Here is a 20,772-nt window from a genome sequence, read left to right on the forward strand (position 1 = left end):
TGTGCTATACAGTAGGACCTTGTTGTTTATCTATTTTATATATAGTAGTTTGTCCCTGTTAATCCCAAACTCCTACTAATTTATTCCTTCTTCCCCCTTCCCCTGTGGTAACCATAAGCTTGTTTTCTATGTCTGTGAATCTGTTTCTGTTTTGTAAATAAGTTCACTTGAATCATAGTCTAGATTCCACATATAGGTGATATCATGTGATATTTGTCCTTCTCTGTCTGACTTTCTTCACTTAGTATGGTAATCTCTAGGTCCATCCAGGTTGCTGCAAGTGACATTATTTCATTCTTTTGTATGGCTGAGTAATATTCCATTGTTTATATATGCCACATCTTCTTTATTTATTCATCTGTTGATGGACAGTTATGTTGCTACCATGTCTTGCCTATTGTAAATAGTGCTGCAGTGAATATTGGGATGCATATATCTTTTTGAATTATAATTTTGTCTGGAATATATGCCCAGGAGTGGGATTGCTGGATCATACGCTAACTCTATTTTTAGTTTTTAAGGAACCTCCATACTGTTTTCCATAGTGGAAACTTACATTCCCACCAACAGTGTAGGAGGGGTCCCTTTTCTCCACACCCTCTCCAGCATTTGTTATTTGTAGACTTTTTAATGATAGCCATTCTGACCAGTGTGATGGTACCTCACTGTAGTTTTGATTTGCATTTCTCTAATAGTTAGCAATGTTTAGCATCTTTTCCTGTGCCCACTGGCCACCTGTACCACATTGGGATTTTGAAACTAAGTTTTCCTCTTGTATTTTAAAAATTTTGTTTCAAAAGAGGATATATTTGCTCTGAATCTATTCTTTTGAACTTGTGAATATTTTAATAGGCCTTGGTACTTTTCTCTGTGTATACTTATACCTACAGAAGGAGATTTCAGAGTGCTGTCAGAGGTGCCCAGGGCCCTATTCAGATCTTTGGGTTCTGGCCAGTGAAGACAAGGTGAAAGTTACATAGTCCAGTGGTGGTACTTTGCTTGAGGAGGGGCAAGGCTGTTGATTGAGAGGGAGTAATGGTGAAGCTATGGCGGTCTCATGCCAGGTCTGTCCCTGCTAGGCCAACTGTCAGACTTCTTTCTGAGGCTGCTTGCTTGAGCTCATAGTCAGCTGGGGTGCTGCTCCACTTCCCTAACTGGCGTGACTACCTGTGTTTGGTGCTTCAGCGGTGCCTGGCACCACGTGTGCCAAGCGAGGGCTGGGATAGCATATATTGGCTTGCTGCTTGCAGAACTTGTTCATAGAGTTGAGAGTTGGCCTCTTCTGGAAGCTGGGACCTCGACCTCATCTCCAGGCTGTGCTCCTCTGGACCTGGGAGGTATTTGAGTCAGGTCAGAGTTCCAGTTTCCTGCAGAAACCAATGAGTGAGCCACTCCTGTAGGCATCTCCAAGTTAACTGGGGCACTGCTGTGACGACCAGTATTGGAATTCTCTGTGCCAACGCCTGGGTTTTACTTGACGTGCCATCACCCAAGTGTGGGTTGGGGGTGTGGGCCACCATACTTGTTGCGTCTAGTGCTGCTCTGAGCCTAGCAGTGTTTTGAGGTCATTCTAGGGGATCCCACCATTTTTTTGGCCAAATGGCTTTTCCTTCTCTTGTGTTGGTTCATGGGCAAGATCATGCAGCCTTCCATTGCACAGTGTATCTGATAAAAACTCTTCAAATTTTCTGGTTCACTGATGCTCTTCCTTCCCCCCTCCTTCAATGATCAGAACTGAAACAGTTTTTTTCTTTTTCCTTTAAAAATTTCCTGGTTCGTTTCAATGGGAATTTGGTAGGGAATGTTAAATGACTTGGTTTAAATCACTATTTGAACCAGAAATCCAAAATGTCACTTTGTAGTGATTCTGGGTATAACATTGTATGGCAACAATGCTGCCTTTTTGGACTGTGGAGAAAAAGTCTTTGTAAAAAATGATTGTGATCTGGCAACTGAGGCTCCAGCAGCTCAGAATGCTCTGCTGATTGTTGGCTGCCACATGGGTCTTCTGGAAAGGTCCTTGAAGTCCACAGGAGTTCTGAAGCATAGATAAGGGAAAGTTGTGAAAATACTTTTTTTTTTTTTTTTTTGCGATACGCGGGCCTCTCACTGTTGTGGCCTCTCCCGTTGTGGAGCACAGGCTCCGGACGCGCAGGCTCAGCGGCCATGGCTCACAGGCCCAGACGCTCCGCGGCATGTGGGATCTTCCCGGACTGGGGCACGAACCCGTGTCCCCTGCATCGGCAGGCGGACTCTCAACCACTGCGCCACCAGGGAAGCCCCACTTTGTTTCTTTTGAAAATAAAGATGAGATAGCTGAAGGAAGGAAGACTCAATTGTTGTTACTCATTGCATAACGTTTCTGGATTTGTGACAGACTTGTTTGCTGTGAAACTCAGAAATGGTCATTTGAAGAACTGAAGTTTAATTTTCTCTAGAGCAGTCTTTTCTCAAAGTGTGGTCTACAGGCCTCCTGCCATGGAATTCTGGGAAGGGAGGGGCTTGTTAAAAATGCAGGGTCTCACGCACCTATGGTCAACTAGTCTATGACAAAAGAGGCAAGGATATACAATGGGAAAAGACAGACTCTTCAATAAGTGGTGTTGGGAAAACTGGGCACCTGCATGTAAAAGAATGAAATTAGAACACTCCCTAACACCATACACAAAAATAAACTGAAAATGGATTAGAGACCTAAATGTAAGACTGGTCGCTATAAAACTCTTAGAGGAAAACGTAGGAAGAACACTCTTTGACATAAATCAAAGCAAGATCTTTTTTGATCCACCTCCTAGAGTAATGGAAATAAAAACAAAAATAAACAAATGGGACCTAATGAAACTTAAAAGCTTTTGCACAGCAAAGGAAACCATAAACAAAATGAAAAGACAGCCCTCAGAATGGGAGAAAATATTTGCAAACAAATCAACGGACAAAGGATTGATCTCCAAAATATATAAACAGCTCATGCAGCTCAATATTAAAAAAACAAACCACCCAATCCAAAAATGGGCAGAAGACCTAAACAGACATTTCTTCAAAGAAGACATACAGATGGCCAAGAAGCACATGAAAAGCTGCTCAACATCACTAATTATTAGAGAAATGCAAATCAAAACTGCAATGAGGTATCACCTCACACCAGTTAGAATGGCATCATCAGAAAATCTACAAACGACAAATGCTGGAGAGGGTGTGGAGAAAAGGGAACCCTCTTGCACTGTTGGTGGGAATGTAAATTGATACAGCCACTATGGAGAACAGTATGGAGGTTCCTTAAAAAACTAAAAATAAAACTACCATATGACCCAGCAATCCCACTACTGGGCATATACCCAGAGAAAACTATAATTCAAAAAGACACATGCACCCCAATGTTCATTGCAGCACTATTTACAATAGCCATGTCATGGAAGCAACCTAAATGCCCATCGACAGACGAATGGATAAAGAAGATGTGGCACATATATACAATGGAATATTACTCAGCCATAAAAAGGAATGAAATTGTGTCATTTGTAGAGACATGGATGGATCTAGAGACTGTCATACAGAATGAAGTCAGAAAGAGAAAAACAAATATATATTAACGCATATATGTGGAACCTAGAAGAATGGTACAGATCAACTGGTTTGCAGGGCAGAAATAGAGTCGCAGATGTAGAGAACAAACGTATGGACACCAAGGGGGAAAGCAGCAGGAGGTGGGGGTGGTGGTGTGATGAATTGGGAGATTGGGATTGACATGTATACGTTGATGTGTATAAAATTGATGACTAATCACCTGCTATATAAAAAAATAAAATAAAATTCAAAAAAAAATGCAAGGTCTCACTCCAGACCTACGGAATTAAAAACTCTTGAGGTGAGACCAGGAAAATGGCATTTTAAGACAGCACATCCTCCCCCAAACCCCTGGTGGGTCTGTGCATGCCCAAGTTTGAGAACCACTGGTCTCAATCATTTGTTCTTGTTTTGGGGTGCTATTCTCTGCAAACTTTCATTTTTTTAAAAAATAAATTTATTTATTTATTTATTTTTGGCTGCGTTGGGTCTTTGTTGCTGCATGCAGCTTTCTCTAGTTGCGGAGAGCGGGGGCTACTCTTCACTGTGGTGTGCGGGCTTCTCTTGTTACGCAGCATGGGCTCTAGGGAACGCAGGCTTCAGTAGTTGCAGCGCACAGGCTCAGTAGTTGTGGCTTGCAGGCTCTAGAGCGCAGGCTCAGTAGTTGTGGCGCACAGGCTTAGTTGCTCCGTGGCATGTGGGATCTTCCCAGACCAGGGCTCGAACCTGTGTCTCCTGCACTGGCAGGTGGATTCTTAACCACTGTGCTACTGTGTTTTTTTTCTTTGGTTTTTTCTTAAGTTGCCCTCTGATATAAAAATTGGTAAAGTTTGTCCCCTTGTGATCATTCATTTCTGCCTGTTTTGTTTTAAACTCCAGGACAATCACTACTCGATTTCATGAGTTGCTTTTTATTTCTGAATGTCTAATTTTGAACTTTTCATTTTTCCCACAGAGCCGAGAAAACAGAAGTCCTCAGTGAAGATCTGTTACAGGTAACAAAAGAAAGACTTTTAAAAGTGCTCTGTTTAAACAACAACAGCAACAAAAACCCATAGGAAGAACTGAAGCTTATGGTTCTTTGCTTTTTTTTGGTTTTTGCCTGAAACAGAATTAGCGTGATTAGCATGGTTTTGAGCAGGATAGAAAAGCAGTTGAGTTGTGCAGTTATCAAAAGGGGATCTGAAACTTTGGTGTCATGTTATGAAGTTCAGATGGAGCTAGTCTTGCATTCAAGTGCCAGGTGTTGGGGTGAGCACGGGGGAGGAGCCTGGCTGGCCCGGCCGGTCCACTGGCGCCGTGGCCTGGTCATGCGTCCTGGGCAGGCTGCTGTGCTGGCGACCTTGATGGGACAGGCTCTGCCAGCTGCGGCAGTGGCCCCACTGGTTCCAACCTAGACTTCGGGGTTTTTGCTCCCTTTTATGCTTCTTCCTTAAAACCGACCTAAGTTGGGTCCTGAAGGACTCAGAGTCTCAGTGACAGTGACCAGATCTCAGAATCCCCCGGGGGCCCTAGGGTGGCCTCACACCAATGGGCCAGACTTTCCTTTCCGTAGGGAGGGGCGTTTCCTGCTGGGGACCTTAGCCAGGGCCACTCCATGCCATTTCTCAACAGGTTTCCCTAACTTTGGGGCTGGGAGTTTCTCCCAGGAGGGCCTGGACCCTTTATACACATCACTTTAGCCAACCCCACTCCGTCCCCACCCACACCGAATACTTTGTGAAGGACAGGACCCCTTCTGCACCTGTCTCCTCGCCTCTCATTTCCATCACCTGCCTCTGGTGCACTTGAGCGAGTCCCTGGAGACCAGAGATCTGCTCCCAGTTGGCTTTCTGTCTCTTCCCATGCAGAGAAGGAGCTGCATAATTTTTTAAAAAGCTATTTCTGCCCCACCATGCCAAAACAGCCTTCTAAATTATGGCAGTCTTCTGTAGGTAGAAGATTTTAAGAGCACTTTTTTTTTTCTACTTTTGAGGACTAGAAGTTTTTATCAAGGATTAGAAGGGTTTTTTCAAGAAAAGATTTATTAAAGAATCATAATCTTTAAAAAATTTTTTTATTAAGGCATAGTTGATGTACAATATTATAGTTTAAGAATCAGATTCTTAACAGTATTTCCTCACTGGTTTTTATCAGATATTTCAAATCCATTTTCAGAATTTTAGAAATATTTTTTGGTACGGTTACACTAGGTTTTCCTGTCAGCATTCTCCCTCCTACATCCCACATCAGTAATATACGTCACTCCATTTCATCCTTTAAGCCCCGCAAGGAGGCCAGAGGCCTTGCAGGCAGGTGGAGGATGGCAGAGATCGCACGGGACTCAGACAGTGACTGTCTGTGCTTATCCCTTTGCCCAAACGTCCACTGGGGCCTGAGGAGTTTGCTAGTTTCTAGGAACCCCCCCTTTTTTAAAAAATTTGTTTTATTGAAGTATAGTTGATTTACAATGCTGTGTTAATTTCTGCTGTACAGCAAAGTGATTCAGTTATACACATATATACATTCTTTTTCATATTCTTTTCCATTATGGTTTGTCACAGGATATAGGAACTCCTTATTTTATAACACAGATACTCCACATCTGTGGCAATTGTTTTCCTGCTCTGATTTCTGTTTTTTTTTTTTTTAACCATAAAGAAGGCATGTAATGGTTCAAAGTGCTGAGTGCTGGGTCTGGTGACCAGCCACCTGGATTCCCATCCCAGGTCTGCCCCTGACTAGCTCAGTGGCCTCAGGAATTCACTTAACCTCCCTCTGCCTCAGTTTCCACTTCTCTAAAAGGAGGGTAATCACTGTATCACCCCATGGGTTTGTTAGGAGGGGTTCATGGGTTAAACATGGTTAGCACTGGGAGTGGGGCCCATCACGTAGTGAGGGCTAAATATTATATTAGTGATTTGTTGGTATGATTACCACTGTCACAAGACACAGAGATTTTTTTTTTTTTTTTTTTGGTGGTACGTGGGCCCCTCACCGCTCTGGCCTCTCCTGTGCAGGCTCAGCGGCCATGGCCCACGGGCCCAGCCGCTCCGTGGCATGTGGTATCCTCCCGGAGCGGGGCACAAACCCACGTCCCCTGCATCGGCAGGCGGACTCTCAACCACTGCGCCACCAGGGAAGCCCCCACAGGGATTATTTTGTTTCTGATGTGAGACTTCCCTTAATTTGCTCTTTCTCCTGCCTCTTTTCTCAGATCTCTGGTAGAGCAGTTCAAGAGGCTGCCTTTTTATCTTGTTTGTATGGAGTTTACCCAGGAGGCTGTGAATCCCAAGAGGGTGGGAACCACAATTTACTTACTGTTGTTTTTCTAATACCTGTACAGGGTATATACAATATATATACTTGTTCTTTCAACAAATATTACCTTCCATTTGGGCCAGGCAGTGATCTAGGCACTTGGGATAAATCTGTGAATAAAACAGACCAAGGCCCTATCCCTTTGGACTTTACATTCTAGTAGAAATTGGAATCAAGTGAAATGGAGTTTTGGGTTTTTTCTCCCCCCACCCCCGCTTTTGTGGCAAATGAAAAACGTGTATTAGTTTTCCAGTGTCTTAGAATCGGATCATTATGAGATTTTGGGCAAGTAATGTGGCATCTGGCCCTAAATAAATGTGGCTGCAGATCGGGGTCCTAGGATGGGGCCTTGGATCTGAAGAAGGGCTGCTTGAGAAAGAGGCACAAAACCATCTCATTGGGTAAAATGTTTTGGGGTAAAAATGTATTCTGCTTTGAACTTGTTGATTTTTCTTTAAAATAGAAAGCATCCCTAAGGGCCTGCCCTCATTCTTAATGAGTCATCAGAATACACATTTTTGGCATTCCTTCCTGTAAAAAGCAGCTCTCTTTGCCATAAACAGCCATATCCCAGCAATAATATTTTGGGAAGCTAATCGTGATGTGTGGGCCCCCTAAGTCAGTGTTTCTTACTGCTGGCTGTCCATTCTGCTTTAGAGGTTTATTATTAAAAACAAACAAACAAACAAACAAAAAAACCACCCCAAGCCCAATAAGGAATAATTTTGAAAACATCGATCTTGAGTTTTAGTTGTGGAACATTTTTTTTGATTCTCTGTTGGTTGTACCGTGTGTGGAAGGCTCCATTGCCATGTGCAGGAGAGAGCTGAATGTCCCTGTGGCTTTCCCACTTGACTTTGGGCCTGAGGCTGGGCTTAGGCTGTTCATTTGCAGTTCTGCTGTTTGGACCTGGGACTTTGCTGGTGCTGCAGTGTGTGAGTTTGTCACCACTTATCTGATAGCAAGTTCTAGTCAGGACTGTTCCCTACCCCTGGACATAGATTCAGCCTTTAAGGGATCTGAAAACTCATTGGTTCTCAACTAGGGGTGATTTTGCCCTCTGGGGGGATATTTGACAATGTCTGGGGGCAGTCTTGGTTGTCACGAAGAGGGGAGTTGGGTGCTACTGGCATCTAGTGGGTGGAGACCAGAACTGATGGTAAACCTACTGATAATGCACGGGACAGCTGCCCACAACCCAGAATTCTCCAGCCCACTTATCAATAGTGAGAAACCCTGGTGTAGCTGCATGGGAACCATTTCCATTTCCATCCAAGAGCTGAAAAATTCAACGGCAGGGTGCTTTTTCCTGCCTACGTGCAAACACCGCAGGAGGAAGAGGCTGAGTTGGTCTTGAGCTTTGCCAATGGCTCGTCTGTCTTTGTGTCGTCAGATCGAGCGGCGCTTGGACACAGTGCGCTCCATGTGTCACCATTCCCACAAGCGCCTGGTGGCCTGCTTCCAGGGGCAGCACGGCACCGATGCCGAGAGGAGACACGTGAGTACTGGGTGGGACTTGGAGCCGTGGTTCTGCGTCGTCTCTGAGAGGCTTTTCTCCCTCTATCAGTCGATTTTTCCCAAGCAGCATCAACAGATTTGCCTGCAGACCTGTACCTTGTATCACCATTCACGTTCACGACACCGGCCTTATCGTAGCATTCTTTTGTGCTTAAGACATCCCTGAGCTGAAAGCCATATTCACACTGAATTCTCTCCAGGTGCTTTTAGAGATTTGTCATCATAAGAGAATGGACACATCAGTTAGGAATCCTCTGATGGCAGAAAGCTGAAAGCCTCTCTTAAATTGACTGAGAAAGTAGAATTTATTGGCTTACTAACTGAAAAGTCCAGTAGTCAGGATGGACTCCAGGTAAGGCTTGGACTAGCCTTTCGGTGATGTAACCAGGACCCCAGTTTCTTTCCTTCTCTCCTTCTCTCCCCTTGGCCTTCTTCAGTGTCTGCCTTATCCCTCACGGTTGCAAGCTGGCTACCAGCAGCTCCCATGGGCTACCTACTTCCTTGTGCATGTCCAGCAGGAATAGAGAGCGTCTCTTCCAGTAGTTTTTCTTAATGGAGTGAGAAGACTTCTTTTTTCCATACTGTTGGCAGGTAGAAATCCCTGCCCATTGCATTGATCTGCGTTGAGTCACATTCTCCATTATTGAACAAACCCCTCCCACAACCCCCAACCAGTTACCGGGGGGTGGGGATGAGGTTGGGCGAGGAGACAGGAAGTGCTGGTTGGCTTAAGCTAATCACAGCTCACCCCAGAGCATGGGCTGTGGTCCTACCTCCAGCTCATAGGCTCCACTGAGACCAGGATAGGTCCTAGGAGGACTCAGGAAGGATGGGCTCTAGGAAACAATCAAATGTCTACTCCAGGGTACGTTCAGAGCGTCCAGGTCCCCGTGTCCCACCAGCAGAGCACAGCAGCTTTGTTCATCAGGCAGTTCCGCCCTTAGTTTTACGAGTTCCCAGCTTACGAGCATTCCCTGACCCCCATATAACATTAAGGTGGGAGTTTCTATGGCACACAGGGAAGCTATGATTTCCCATATATATATATTTTTAATTTATTTATTTTTGGCTGCGTTGGGTCTTCGTTGCTGCATGCGGGCTTTCTCTAGTTGCGGCAAGCAGGGGCTACTCTTCGTTGCGGTGCGTGGGCGTCTCATTGCAGTGGCTTCACTTGTTGCGGAGCACAGGCTCTAGGCACGTGGGCTTCAGTAGTTGTGGCACACGGGCTCAGTAGCTGTGGCTCACGGACTCTAGAGCATGGGCTCAGTAGTTGTGGCACACCGGCTTAGTTGCTCCGCGGCATGTGGGATCTTCCCAGACCAGGGCTTGAACCCATGTCCTCTGCATTGGCAGGCGGATTCTTAACCACTGTGCCACCAGGGAAGCCCATCCCATATTGTTTTATTTGCCACTAGATGTCTCACAAGGAAGAGCTGGTGTGCAGATGATCTGTGTCACCCTCCTTTTATATTTCCTACACACATTTCTGGCCAACTTGACAACAGGGTTACTCCTCTCTTGCACAACACATAGTTTCCGCAGCAGTGTATATCAAAGGAGCAGGAGTTTGCCTACACCTCCGATTCCAGGAGTGCTTGCAGCAGTTCCCGTCCATCAGAACCAGGCCCAATCCACTGGTCCTGCCCCCTCTGCTCGTCTGCATTCTCTTGCCATGGCTTCTGCTCTGCCTGCCCTTTTCATATTGTTTCCTAAGCTTCTGCCCTTCATCTCCTTATTCTCGCCATCACATTCCTTGGGCCGCCTCCTCTCTTCTCACAGCGCCTAACTAATGCGTTTATTCAGACACTTGTAAACCATTTCCAACGAAGCAAAAAACTTCCTCCCCTAGTTGTCTACTTTAGCACGTATAACCGGTTCTTCCTTCTGTGCTGACTCTTGGATTCTATCCACCCTAGTATGCAAGCTAGGTTATCTTTTTTTTTTTTTTTAATGAGTGAAGGGCATGTGTTTGTTTTGTTTTTTAATATATTTATTTATTTATTATTTTTGGCTGCGTTGGGTCTTCGTTGCTGCATGCGGGCACTCTCTAGTTGCGGCAAGCGGGGGCAACTCTTCATTGTGGTGTGTGGGCTTATTGTGGTGGCTTCTGTTGTTGCGGAGCACGGGCTGTAGGCGCGGGCTTCAGTAGTTGTGGCACGCAGGCTCAGTAGTTGTGGCTCGTGGGCTGTAGAGTGCAGGCTTAGTAGTTGGTGGCTCACAGGCTTAGTTGCTCCGCACCATGTGGGATCTTCCCAGACCAGGGCCCAAACCCATGTCCCCTGCATCGGCAGGCAGATTCTTAACCACTGAGCCACCAGGGAAGCCCTCCCTTTTGTCTTACCCTCAACCTCCCATAGCTGCTTGATTAGCAAGTCCTGTGATTCTCTTTGTGACTATTTCTTGAATTTCTCACCTCTGCTCCATCTTTACCACCTTCGCCTTAATGCAAGACCTGATTACCTCTCATTATCTGGACTGTTGCAGTCACCTCTTGAGCTACATTTCCTGCCTCTGATTTCCTTTTTTTCCAGCCTTTCTTCAACCTGATCACCAGAGATGGTTTCCTGAAATACAAATTGATCCTGTCATCCTTCTGCCTAAAAAAAAAAAAAAATCTTAAGCTTAGTTGTTCTCAACAGGGACCAGAATTACACTCCTGGGGATATTTGGAAATGTGTGGAGACTTTTTTGGTTGCCATAAGGTCTGGGGGACACTACTGGCATTTGGAGGGTGGGGACCAAGATGCCTGGAGAGATAGTTCCACATAAGGAAGCATCCCATAATACCAGTGATGTTCTGGCAGGGACGATGGCTGGTTCCCATTGCCTGGGTTAAAATCGAAGCTCTTTTTTGTTTGTTTTTTTTAATTGAAATATAGTGGACTAATATTATATTAGTTTCAGGTGTACAACATCATGATTCAGTATTTTTATAGATTACACTCCATTTAAAGTTATTGTAAAATATTGGCCATATTCTCTGTGCTGTACAAAATATCCTGAAGTCCAAGCTCTTTAGATGACTTCAGCCCTTCATAATCTGATCACATTTCCCTTATCAGTCTCAGTATCTCCCGCTTCCTCCCATTCATGCTGTAGGCCATTGTCATTCACACAGATTGTCTTGTTGTTCCTTTGGTCTGCTTTGAAACACAGCCCAGGTGTCACATAAATTCATTAAAAACAAACAAATTAAGTATTTATTAAACACCTACTATGTCCAAGTGCTGGAGCCATAAAATGAATTAGATGTAGTGTCTCCCTTAAAAAGTACTCGTAGCCTGGTGGGGGAGGCTTCCTCCACAAATGGATAATTATAAAAACAACATACTAAACAAAATATGCGCAGGGTATTATGGGAGGACCAAGAATGGGCACCAGAGGAGGAGAGGGGTAGTCAAGGGAGGCTTCCTGGTGAGGGTGGTGGCCTAGCTGTAAAGGAGGAAAATGAGTGGCAGGTGATGGGCCTATTCCAGGCAACAGGGGCAAAGGTGCCTCTCCCTCATTTCTAAAACCTAATGCCTTAGGCTTCCTTTTCCAGCCTCAAACCAAAGTGCCCAAGACAGGGCTCAGAGGTTGTCTACGCTCTGCACGTGGGAAGAAGAGTCGCCATGGAATAAATGATAGGTGACCACGAGAGGTCAGCGGTCTCTCGCACTCTAGAAAGTACAGGAGGAGCCTTGCAAAGGCCCCACCAGAAGCTCCCATGCCTGTGAAGAGGCAAGAATTGGAGGGAAGAGAGACAGGGCAGGTGACCTTCTCAGCCCAAACTGTTGACGTGGCATAGCTTATGTCGTGGTTCATATTAGACCTGGAATTATTTCTTTTCATGCAGCTGGCATGCCTTTTATAAATTAGGAAGCCCTCAGCCCTCTCTGTGGAGGAGTTTGATGTTGGTAGACAGCATGTTCATTAATCAGCTCAATTGTTAAATGAGCAGAATGTCCTTATTTCTGTACATCGGGAACCAGGATTGTTGATGCTTTGGAGTCAGGGCATGGAAACCACAGGTTAGTTACAACTGGGCACTTGAATGATACTTGTCAAAGTCAACTCCTCTCTTTATGATTTTTTTTTTCCCATAGAGCTCCAGAGTTGCACAAAGTATATTTCTCTTGATTACTGCACTTATCCTATATTAAATTCCCTTAGAAAGGCAGCATCAGTAAAAGGTATGAATTATCCTCTATGCTGATCAAAGCGCACTGCCCATTTTCTCATATCTTCCTGGTCTATTAATGTGGAAGCTGGGAATGTCTCCTTGTGGGGCAGATGAAGCCTGTTATTTATTTATTTGAACATAACCTGAGGGGGAGGAGAGGTGAGTAAATATATTTGTTCATTATTTATTTTTAAATTTCTGTGTACCATTTTGAATGGGCTGTCCGTCTACATGGTCAAAATCCATAATACGCAAAAGAACGTAACATGAGGTCTCTCCCAGCCCTGTTCCCCAGGCACCCAGTTCCCCTCTCCAGGACCACCAGTAGTAGCAGTTTCTTGTACAGCCTTCCAGAGATATTCTAGAAGTGTAACAGATGGAGCCATTTGAAGGCAGGAAAGGCAGGTGACATGCCCGAGGTCAAGGCAGAGCAATGCCACGGCAAGGTGGACCCCAGGTCTTTGACATCAGTTCCCTTTCTACTGGGAAGGCAAAATTACATGGGGTACCGCAGCAATGAAAGCATTTTTCGTTAGCAGATCATGGTGTTATAACCAACCCACATGCTACTTTCCAGGCCTCTTCTGCCTGTATTCTGAGATAAGCCATTAGCTAGTCATGGACAGACTCTGAACCGGGGCTTGGGCTTTTAGCACCGAGGTCTAGCTCTGCACCGTCACTGGGGTGCCTGGCCAGGCCATGTAATCCCCCTGGGCTTCACATTCCCCAACTGTACAATTAGAACATTAATCAGATGATCCTTATGGTCATTTCCAGCTGAAAAACAAATCTCTGATAGGAAAATGAGTGACTTGGTGCTTAAAAATTTTTTTAAATTTTTTGGATATTTAGCTAGATATTTTCAGATCTTTAACTAAAGCTAAATCTTTATGATTCCAGCCAATTTAAGAGCCAGTTTAAGAATGAGTATTCTAGCAAAAGTTTTTAAAATTGAGCACTTCATTGCATTTATTTGTCATGATAATCAGAGGGCACGGTGCATGTCTTATGTCCCCCGTGCCTGGGTCATAGTACGCTCTTGATTATAGTAATTATAGTAATAGCAACGACAACAGTAATAATAGCAGCTAACATTTACTGAGTACTTATCATATACTCAGTAAATGTTATGTGATACATTTACTTGGGGTACTTGACCTTGAATATCTCCTTTAGTCAACGGACAGCCCTAGGACCCTCGCACTGTTATCCCTAATTTCCAGGCATGAGGAAACTGACACAGAGCTTAAGTCACACAACTCATACCTTTGAGACCAGAACCTGAACCCAGACAGGATATCTCTTACCTGTGCAGTTTACCTGGAGGAGAAACCAGTGACTGATGATCTGAAGTAGGTAATTGAGAATGGGTGTCAATTATAATGAAAAAGAAATGCATTGTCTTCTGCCTTCCAGAAAAAACTCCCTCTGACAGCTCTCGCTCAGAATATGCAAGAAGCATCAACTCAGCTAGAAGACTCTCTCCTGGGGTAAGAGTTGGGCGATTTCAGAAAGAGAGCCATGCGCCCTGTGGGTTGGTAGAGGTGGATGGATGGGTGGTGTACATGGCAGCCACATGTGTGACCAGAGGCTGAGGCCCCGTGGGAGGCCACTGGGATGCTAGAGAATCTTCCTTTTAGTAGAAGCAAGGATGGATGATACAAAGGGCCAATAACAAAAGTAATTGATAAGGTCAATTACTTAATCTGCTGAGCTTGGATATAAAGAACTCAGTCCCTTCCGTGGTCCAGGTGTTGACTCAGATTTATAAGCCCTGACCAGTCCCATCTAGTCCTTAAAAGTCACTGCTTTTAAAGATGATCACTGTAATGTCAGTGGAGGTTGTCTCAAAATAGTGCCTTTTCTGAATTATGTGGATTTTTTTTTTACAATGAGCATGTATTATATAAATAAGTTTAGAATCTAATAATAAAGCTGTTTTCATTGTAAGAGGGAAGGTTGACCTTTCCTTCTACTTGCTTCTCTACAAGGCCAGTGTCCTTTGATCCTGTCTGCTCTCTCCAGCTGTAACATGGGCCCTCTTTTTCCAGCTGGATATGGCCTTTGGACTTTTCAGCCCATTTCCCAGGGTCTGCCATGCTCCACGACCTACAACGCTCTGTCGTTCTTTGAAGGACCCTGCCTAGGCTGGACTTACTAGCAGACAGAAAACAGCATAGTATAATAAACGTTACATATGATTTAAAAGATTTTCAGGGTACTTTTGAGAATACTTGCTTTTCACCTGACCAGAGGACCTAATCTTTCAGTGAGTCCTCACCTCACTGTTTACACACATCCCGCACGTGTACACACAAATTATACCTGAGGTAGTCTTGTTCATTTTAAAGCACAAGTCTGTGGACTCACGCCCTAAGTTTATAGTACTTTCAAGGCTCTATTGTATAGCGCCCTAATGCGTTCCCATCGTATGGAGAGCAGAGCTGGCTCAGGGTGGGAACCTGGTGCCAGATTTAATGGACATATGTTTGTTGTTGGGCATCTTGTTTTTAAAGGAAGATGCTGGAGACGTGTGGAGATGCTGAGAATCAGCTGGCTCTGGAACTCTCTCAGCATGAAGTCTTCATCGAGAAGGAGATTGTGGACCCTCTGTACGGCATAGCAGAGGTGGGTGCTTTGGCGGGGGATGGGTGGGGAATGGTTCACCTGTGTCTGAAACTTTAACAATAATCAGTGGCTTTGGCATACACTTCTTTTTGGAAATAAGGGGAGTAAGTTGAGGGTACAAAATCCTTTGCCTAAGAGACAAAAAAAATGGTAAATAAAGATAGCACTTTCAGAGGTTAAACTGAAAACCCCGAAGCTCGTCCCATTTCATATGTGGTGTGTTCTTCTGTCCAGGTAGAGATTCCTAACATCCAGAAACAGAGGAAGCAGCTCGCCAGATTGGTTTTAGACTGGGACTCGGTCAGAGCCAGGTAAGATAAAGCTGTGAAAACTAACCAGTAATGCGGTTTTCTGTCCCATCCCCAGCAACCATCCCCCTCCTCAACACAGATAAAGACCGCTGGGTGCACGAAACAGACGTCATCACAGATTCACACACTTGACTCACAGACTGAGTCACAGCCTACTTACACCTGCTTTCAGGCCTCGTTCTCCCAAGCGTGGCAGCGGGATGATGTTAGAACACCCTGTTCTTAGTCAACCAATAGTGAAAGGAGACAGGGAAAAAAATAAAAACCTAAGTAAGTGTATTCTGGGGAGAAGAGACGGTGGCAGACAGTTCTAAGAGCATTGTCCTTGGAGTAGTGGAGTGTAGGAATAAATAGATCTGTGATCTTGGCAGCTGCTAAGCGTCCCACTGTTGTCAAAAAACACCTGTGTGGTTAGGATCGTTTTTCACAATCAAGAAATGCTGTGCTCAACAGGGAGGAACTAAGTAAGACCTAGTAGCTGTCCTGGAGGGCTGATGTCAGATGACCCGTCTGTAGTGCTCCATGGCTGGGCTCCAGCCTCAGCTCCATCCGTGAGGGCGTTTGTATCAATGACTCAGGAGTAGGGAGGTAGCTACCATGGGCCCCATCCTTTCTCATACCTTATACAAGGGTTGACAGACTTGTTCTGTAAAGGGCCAGGTACTAAATATTTTCAGCTTTGCAACCCAGATGCTCCCTGTTCCAACCACTCAGCTCTGCTGTTATAGCATAAAAGTAGCCCTGGGAGGGCTTACCTGGTGGCGCAGTGGTTGAGAGTCCGCCTGCCGATGCAGGGGACACGAGTTCGTGTCCCGGTCTGGGAAGATCCCACATGCCGCGGAGCGGCTGGGCCCGTGAGCCACGTGGCTGCTGAGCCTGCGCGTCCGGAGCCTGTGCTCCACAACGGGAGAGGCCACAACAGTGAGAGGCCCGCGTACCACAAAAAAAAAAAAAAAAAAAAAAAAAAAGTAGCCCTGGGCAATACGTAAATGAATGAGCAAGTCTGTGTTCGAATAAAACTTTATTTACAAAAGCAATTGGCTTTGCTGAGCCCTGCTTCGTTAACTCTTTTAATCCTCATTGCACTCTTGTGAAGTAGACATGATTATTTCTGTTTGGCAAATAAACGGAGATACAGAGAACATTTACTGACTTTCTACGTGTCAGATGCTTTTTTTTTTGGCTGCGTTGGGTCTTCGCTGCTGCGCGTGGGATCTCTCTAATTGCAGTGAACGGGGGCTACTCTTGGTTGTGGTGCTTGGGCTTCTCATTGCGGTGGCTTCTCTTGTTGTGGAGCACAGGCTCAGTAGTTGTGGCGCACGGGCTTAGTTGCTCCGTGGCATGTGGGATCTTCCCAGACCAGGGCTTGAACCCATGTCCCCTGCATTGGCAGGCAGATTCTTAACCACTGCGCCCAGGGAAGCCCCGTGTCAGATGCTTTTATTGCAGATTTCCTTGTTTCTAAAGTGTCGCTGAGTGTCAGATGCACCAGTGATTTAATATCCGATTTTGGGGGGAAAATGAAATAGAAACACCACTTTATTAAGTGTACAAATCAATTGGTAAGACATGTCCTGATTTAAGAAAAGTTGAGATGATAAGAGGGACATCTAGGAATTAGCACATGGTGAACATGATAATTGCCACCACTTACTGGACACTTGCCATGTACCAGATATCAGACTACGTATGTGATATGTCAGCCCTTTCGATTCTCCCAGCAATCCCTATTCATTTGCCCACTTGTGTTTTCAGCAGACATCGAGTAGGTGCTCGCTGTGGGTCAGGCTCCGTGTTGGACACTAAGTGCAGAGGCCCTTCAGTGAGAGTTGGAGGGGACAGAGGTGAGGAGGTTATGTGACACCCCCTACTTTGAGAGGAGATTTGTACAGACACTGGAGACACCTGCACATGCTGTGTCTATGACTTGCTTTGAGTCTTAGACATAATAAACGGCAGGGCTAGGATTCTGAACGCAGAGTCTGCCATCTCCTTGTCACACGCACACATGTGATTAGAGCCCTGTGGCCAGAACCAGGATCAGGGAGTGCAGGCCCCCCTGTGGTAGATTTTTGCTGAAGATAAGGAAAAATGTTCTAATAGTTAATTAAACAAGGCCATGAATGCGCTCTTGCTGGAGTTGGTTGAGCGATATTATAGATGCCAACCTGCCAGGAATCTTACATCTGCAGCACATGTATCCCAGAGGAGATTTCAGCACTGATTCTTGGTCCTGCATTCATGGTCCTGTTCACTTAACTAATCAAAGTAGGTATTAGAGAAACTGAAACAGATCAATATTTCTTCTTTATTTGACTTATTCCTGTGGCTTTTCCCTGGAGGAGAATGATGATAGCTAACATTAAGTGGGAATCCATCATAGTCACACACAGGCGTATATATATTTATTCTCTCTTCTGCTGCTTATGACAGTTCTGCCGGGCAGACGGTATTTGTTTCCTTAGTTTGACAGATGAGACAACCTGAAGCACAGAGAGGTGGGGCCATTGCCAAAGGTCACACGGCTAACGAAGGTAGAACCGAGCTTCAGACTTCAACCTGTCAGGCTCCAAAGTCCATGCTCTTTCCACTGCCAGCTTTGCTTCAGCAGATTTACTGAAGCCTTGCTGTGGAGAAGTGCGTCACAACAGGAACGTGAAAGAGGACAGGGCAGAGCATTCTGGGGGCAACGCAGTCATCTGGGAAGCTTGATAAGTTGCTAACATGGGCTTTCATGCTGCATCTATGTAATATCCATGTTTAAATTTAAAGTGCTAGAGAGTGCGTTACTTACCTCGACTCTTAACTTGTTGAGGACGGTAACCAGGACCTGGTATCTACTCCTGTTGCCTGAGCCTGCTGACCTGTAGCCACCATGCATAAGTGCATCTCCATCCATGTTGGTCAGGCTGGGGTCCAGATCGGCAGTGCCTGCTGGGAGCTCTACTTCCTGGAACACGGCATCCAGCCCGATGGCCAGATGCCAAGTGACAAGACTACTGGGGGAGGAGATGACTCCTTCAACACCTTCTTCAGTGAGACAGGCGCTGGCAAGCATGTGCCCAGGGCATTGTTTGTGGACCTGGAACCCACGGTCATTGATGAAGTTCGCACTGGCACCTATCGCCAGCTCTTCCACCCTGAGCAGCTCATCACAGGCAAGGAAGATGCTGCCAATAACTATGCCCGAGGTCACTACACCACTGGCAAGGAGATCATTGACCCAGTCCTGGACCGAATTCAGAAACTGGCTGACCAGTGCACAAGTCTTCAGGGCTTCTTGGTTTTCCACAGCTTTGGTGGGGGAACTGGTTCTGGGTTCACCTCCCTGCTGATGGAACAACTCTGTCGATTATGGCAAGAAGTCCAAGCTGGAGTTCTCCATTTACCCAGCCCCCCAGGTTTCCACAGCTGTAGTTGAGCCCTACAACTCCATCCTCACCACCCACACCACCCTGGAGCACTCTGACTGTGTCTTCATGGTAGACAATGAGGCCATCTATGACATCTGTCATAGAAACCTCGATATTGAGCGCCCAACCTACACAAATCTTAACCACCTTATTAGCCAGATAGTGTCCTCCATCACTGCTTCCCTGCGATTTGATGGAGCCCTGAATGTTGATCTGACAGAATTCCAGACCAACCTGGTGCCCTATCCTCGTATCCACTTCCCTCTGGCCACATATGCCCCTGTCATCTCTGCTGAGAAAGCCTACCATGAACAGCTTTCTGTAGCAGAGATCACCAGTGCTTACTTTGAGCCAGCCAACCAGATGGTGAAATGCGACCCTTGCCATGGTAAATGCATGGCTTGCTGCCTGTTGTACCATGGTGACGTGGTTCCCAAAGATGTCAATGCTGCTATCGCCACCATCAAGACCAAGCGCAACATCCAGTTTGTGGACTGGTGCCCCACTGGCTTCAAAGTTGGCACTAATTACCAGCCTCCCACTGGTGGAGACCTGGCCAAAGTACAGCAAGCTGTGTGCATGCTGAGCAACACCACAGCCATCACTGAGGCCTGGGCTCACCTGGACCACAAGTTTGACCTGATGTATGCCAAGCATGCCTTTGGTACGTGGGTGAGGGCATGGAGGGAGGAGAGTTTTCTGAGGCCCGTGAGGATATGGCTGCCCTTGAGAAGGATTATGAGGAGGTTGGTTTGGATTCTGTTGAAGAAGAGGGAGAGGAAGAAGGCAAATTACCATTCCTTTCAGCCCTGCAGCATGTCATACTCAGAACTTCAGCTTCAACATAAGCTGACAGGAGTAAAAGCTTTCTGACTAGATTGTCTTCACTTTCAACTGTGATCATGTATTACTTTTCCATGTGTACCTGTAAGATTTTTCTGTCATGTCTGAAAGGTAAAGGCTTTAAGAAAAATAAAAAATAAATAAAGTGCTAGAACTTTCTGCCATAGCAGGCATGTCCGTATTTAAACAGAAGGTCAAAACACACTTGAAAACCAAATAGAAATTGTTTTAGATTATTATTCCCCATTCACTTCCCCTGACTATTGCTATAGTATAATTTTGGGGGAGGGGGTCCTTTTGACTTATTTATGAAGGGAATATAAACATTCCACATTATGTTTCAGATTTGCTGTAGATACTAGTATTAATCCTTACAAATGATTTTAATTCTTAACATGCTTTCACAGCTATCAATTACTAGCTCCATGACTGAAGTTCTGGCTTTCACTTACTGAAAGTAATCACAGGTCAGGATGGTAGTAGGCGGTGTTATAAGGGGTCCTGAAGAGCAGCAACTGACCCCCAGTGGCACAGGGAACATTCTAGATCAAAGCAAAAGAACAAGGGGGTGTTTGATGGGAAAGAGCCCAAGATTGGACAGTAGAGGAAGGGGTTCCACGGATTGATTTGCAGCAGTTGGGCTTGCATGGGACAAGGCGTGGCCATTTCTGCTCAGAGCAGACTGCTACTCTCAGCACTACCAGAGTCCCATCACAGCGGGAAGCCAGTGTCACCTTTGCCCGTTTCCATTCTTAAAGGATAAACTCCAGAGAAGCTGCCATCCTAGGTGCTGATACCTGTCCCAGATAGAATCAGTTTTGGGGAAGGAATCTGTCTCCATTAGGTCCTTGACTCCATAAGGTTGAGTATATACAGCTGATTCTCAAATAATGGCTATGCCTGTGCTTTGCAGATGGAACCAGGCTCACAAATCTTCAGGAACCAACTTTCAGGGGCTTCCATCAAAAATAGATACCCTAAAAGAAGAGATGGATGAAGCTGGAAATAAAGTAGAACAGTGCAAGGTAGGAGA

At 45.5% G+C, this 20,772-nt stretch overlaps 1 protein-coding gene and 1 pseudogene across 8 annotated transcripts in view; both read left to right on the forward strand.

Moving 5' to 3' along the window:
- Positions 1-20,772, forward strand: part of ARHGAP17 (Rho GTPase activating protein 17) — an 89,317-nt gene that overhangs the window by 30,221 nt on the left and 38,324 nt on the right. For all 7 annotated transcript variants that reach the window (XR_014017705.1, XR_014017706.1, XM_081257956.1 and 4 more), the window contains exons 2-7: positions 4,520-4,559; positions 8,258-8,362; positions 13,961-14,034; positions 15,061-15,172; positions 15,407-15,483; positions 20,653-20,764. Coding sequence is in view for 5 of the 7 variants with exons in the window: in XM_081257956.1 (XP_081114082.1) it covers positions 4,520-4,559; positions 8,258-8,362; positions 13,961-14,034; positions 15,061-15,172; positions 15,407-15,483; positions 20,653-20,764 (520 nt within the window). In the remaining 2 variants the exon portion in view is untranslated. The remainder of the gene's footprint in view (positions 1-4,519; positions 4,560-8,257; positions 8,363-13,960; positions 14,035-15,060; positions 15,173-15,406; positions 15,484-20,652; positions 20,765-20,772) is intronic.
- Positions 18,321-19,857, forward strand: LOC308628727 (tubulin alpha-1B chain-like; annotated as a pseudogene). The gene has a single exon. The product of its transcript is annotated as a tubulin alpha-1B chain-like (transcript).

The sequence above is a fragment of the Mesoplodon bidens genome, assembly GCF_964165515.1.
Source record: "Mesoplodon bidens genome assembly, chromosome: 15".
NCBI lineage: Eukaryota > Metazoa > Chordata > Mammalia > Artiodactyla > Ziphiidae > Mesoplodon > Mesoplodon bidens.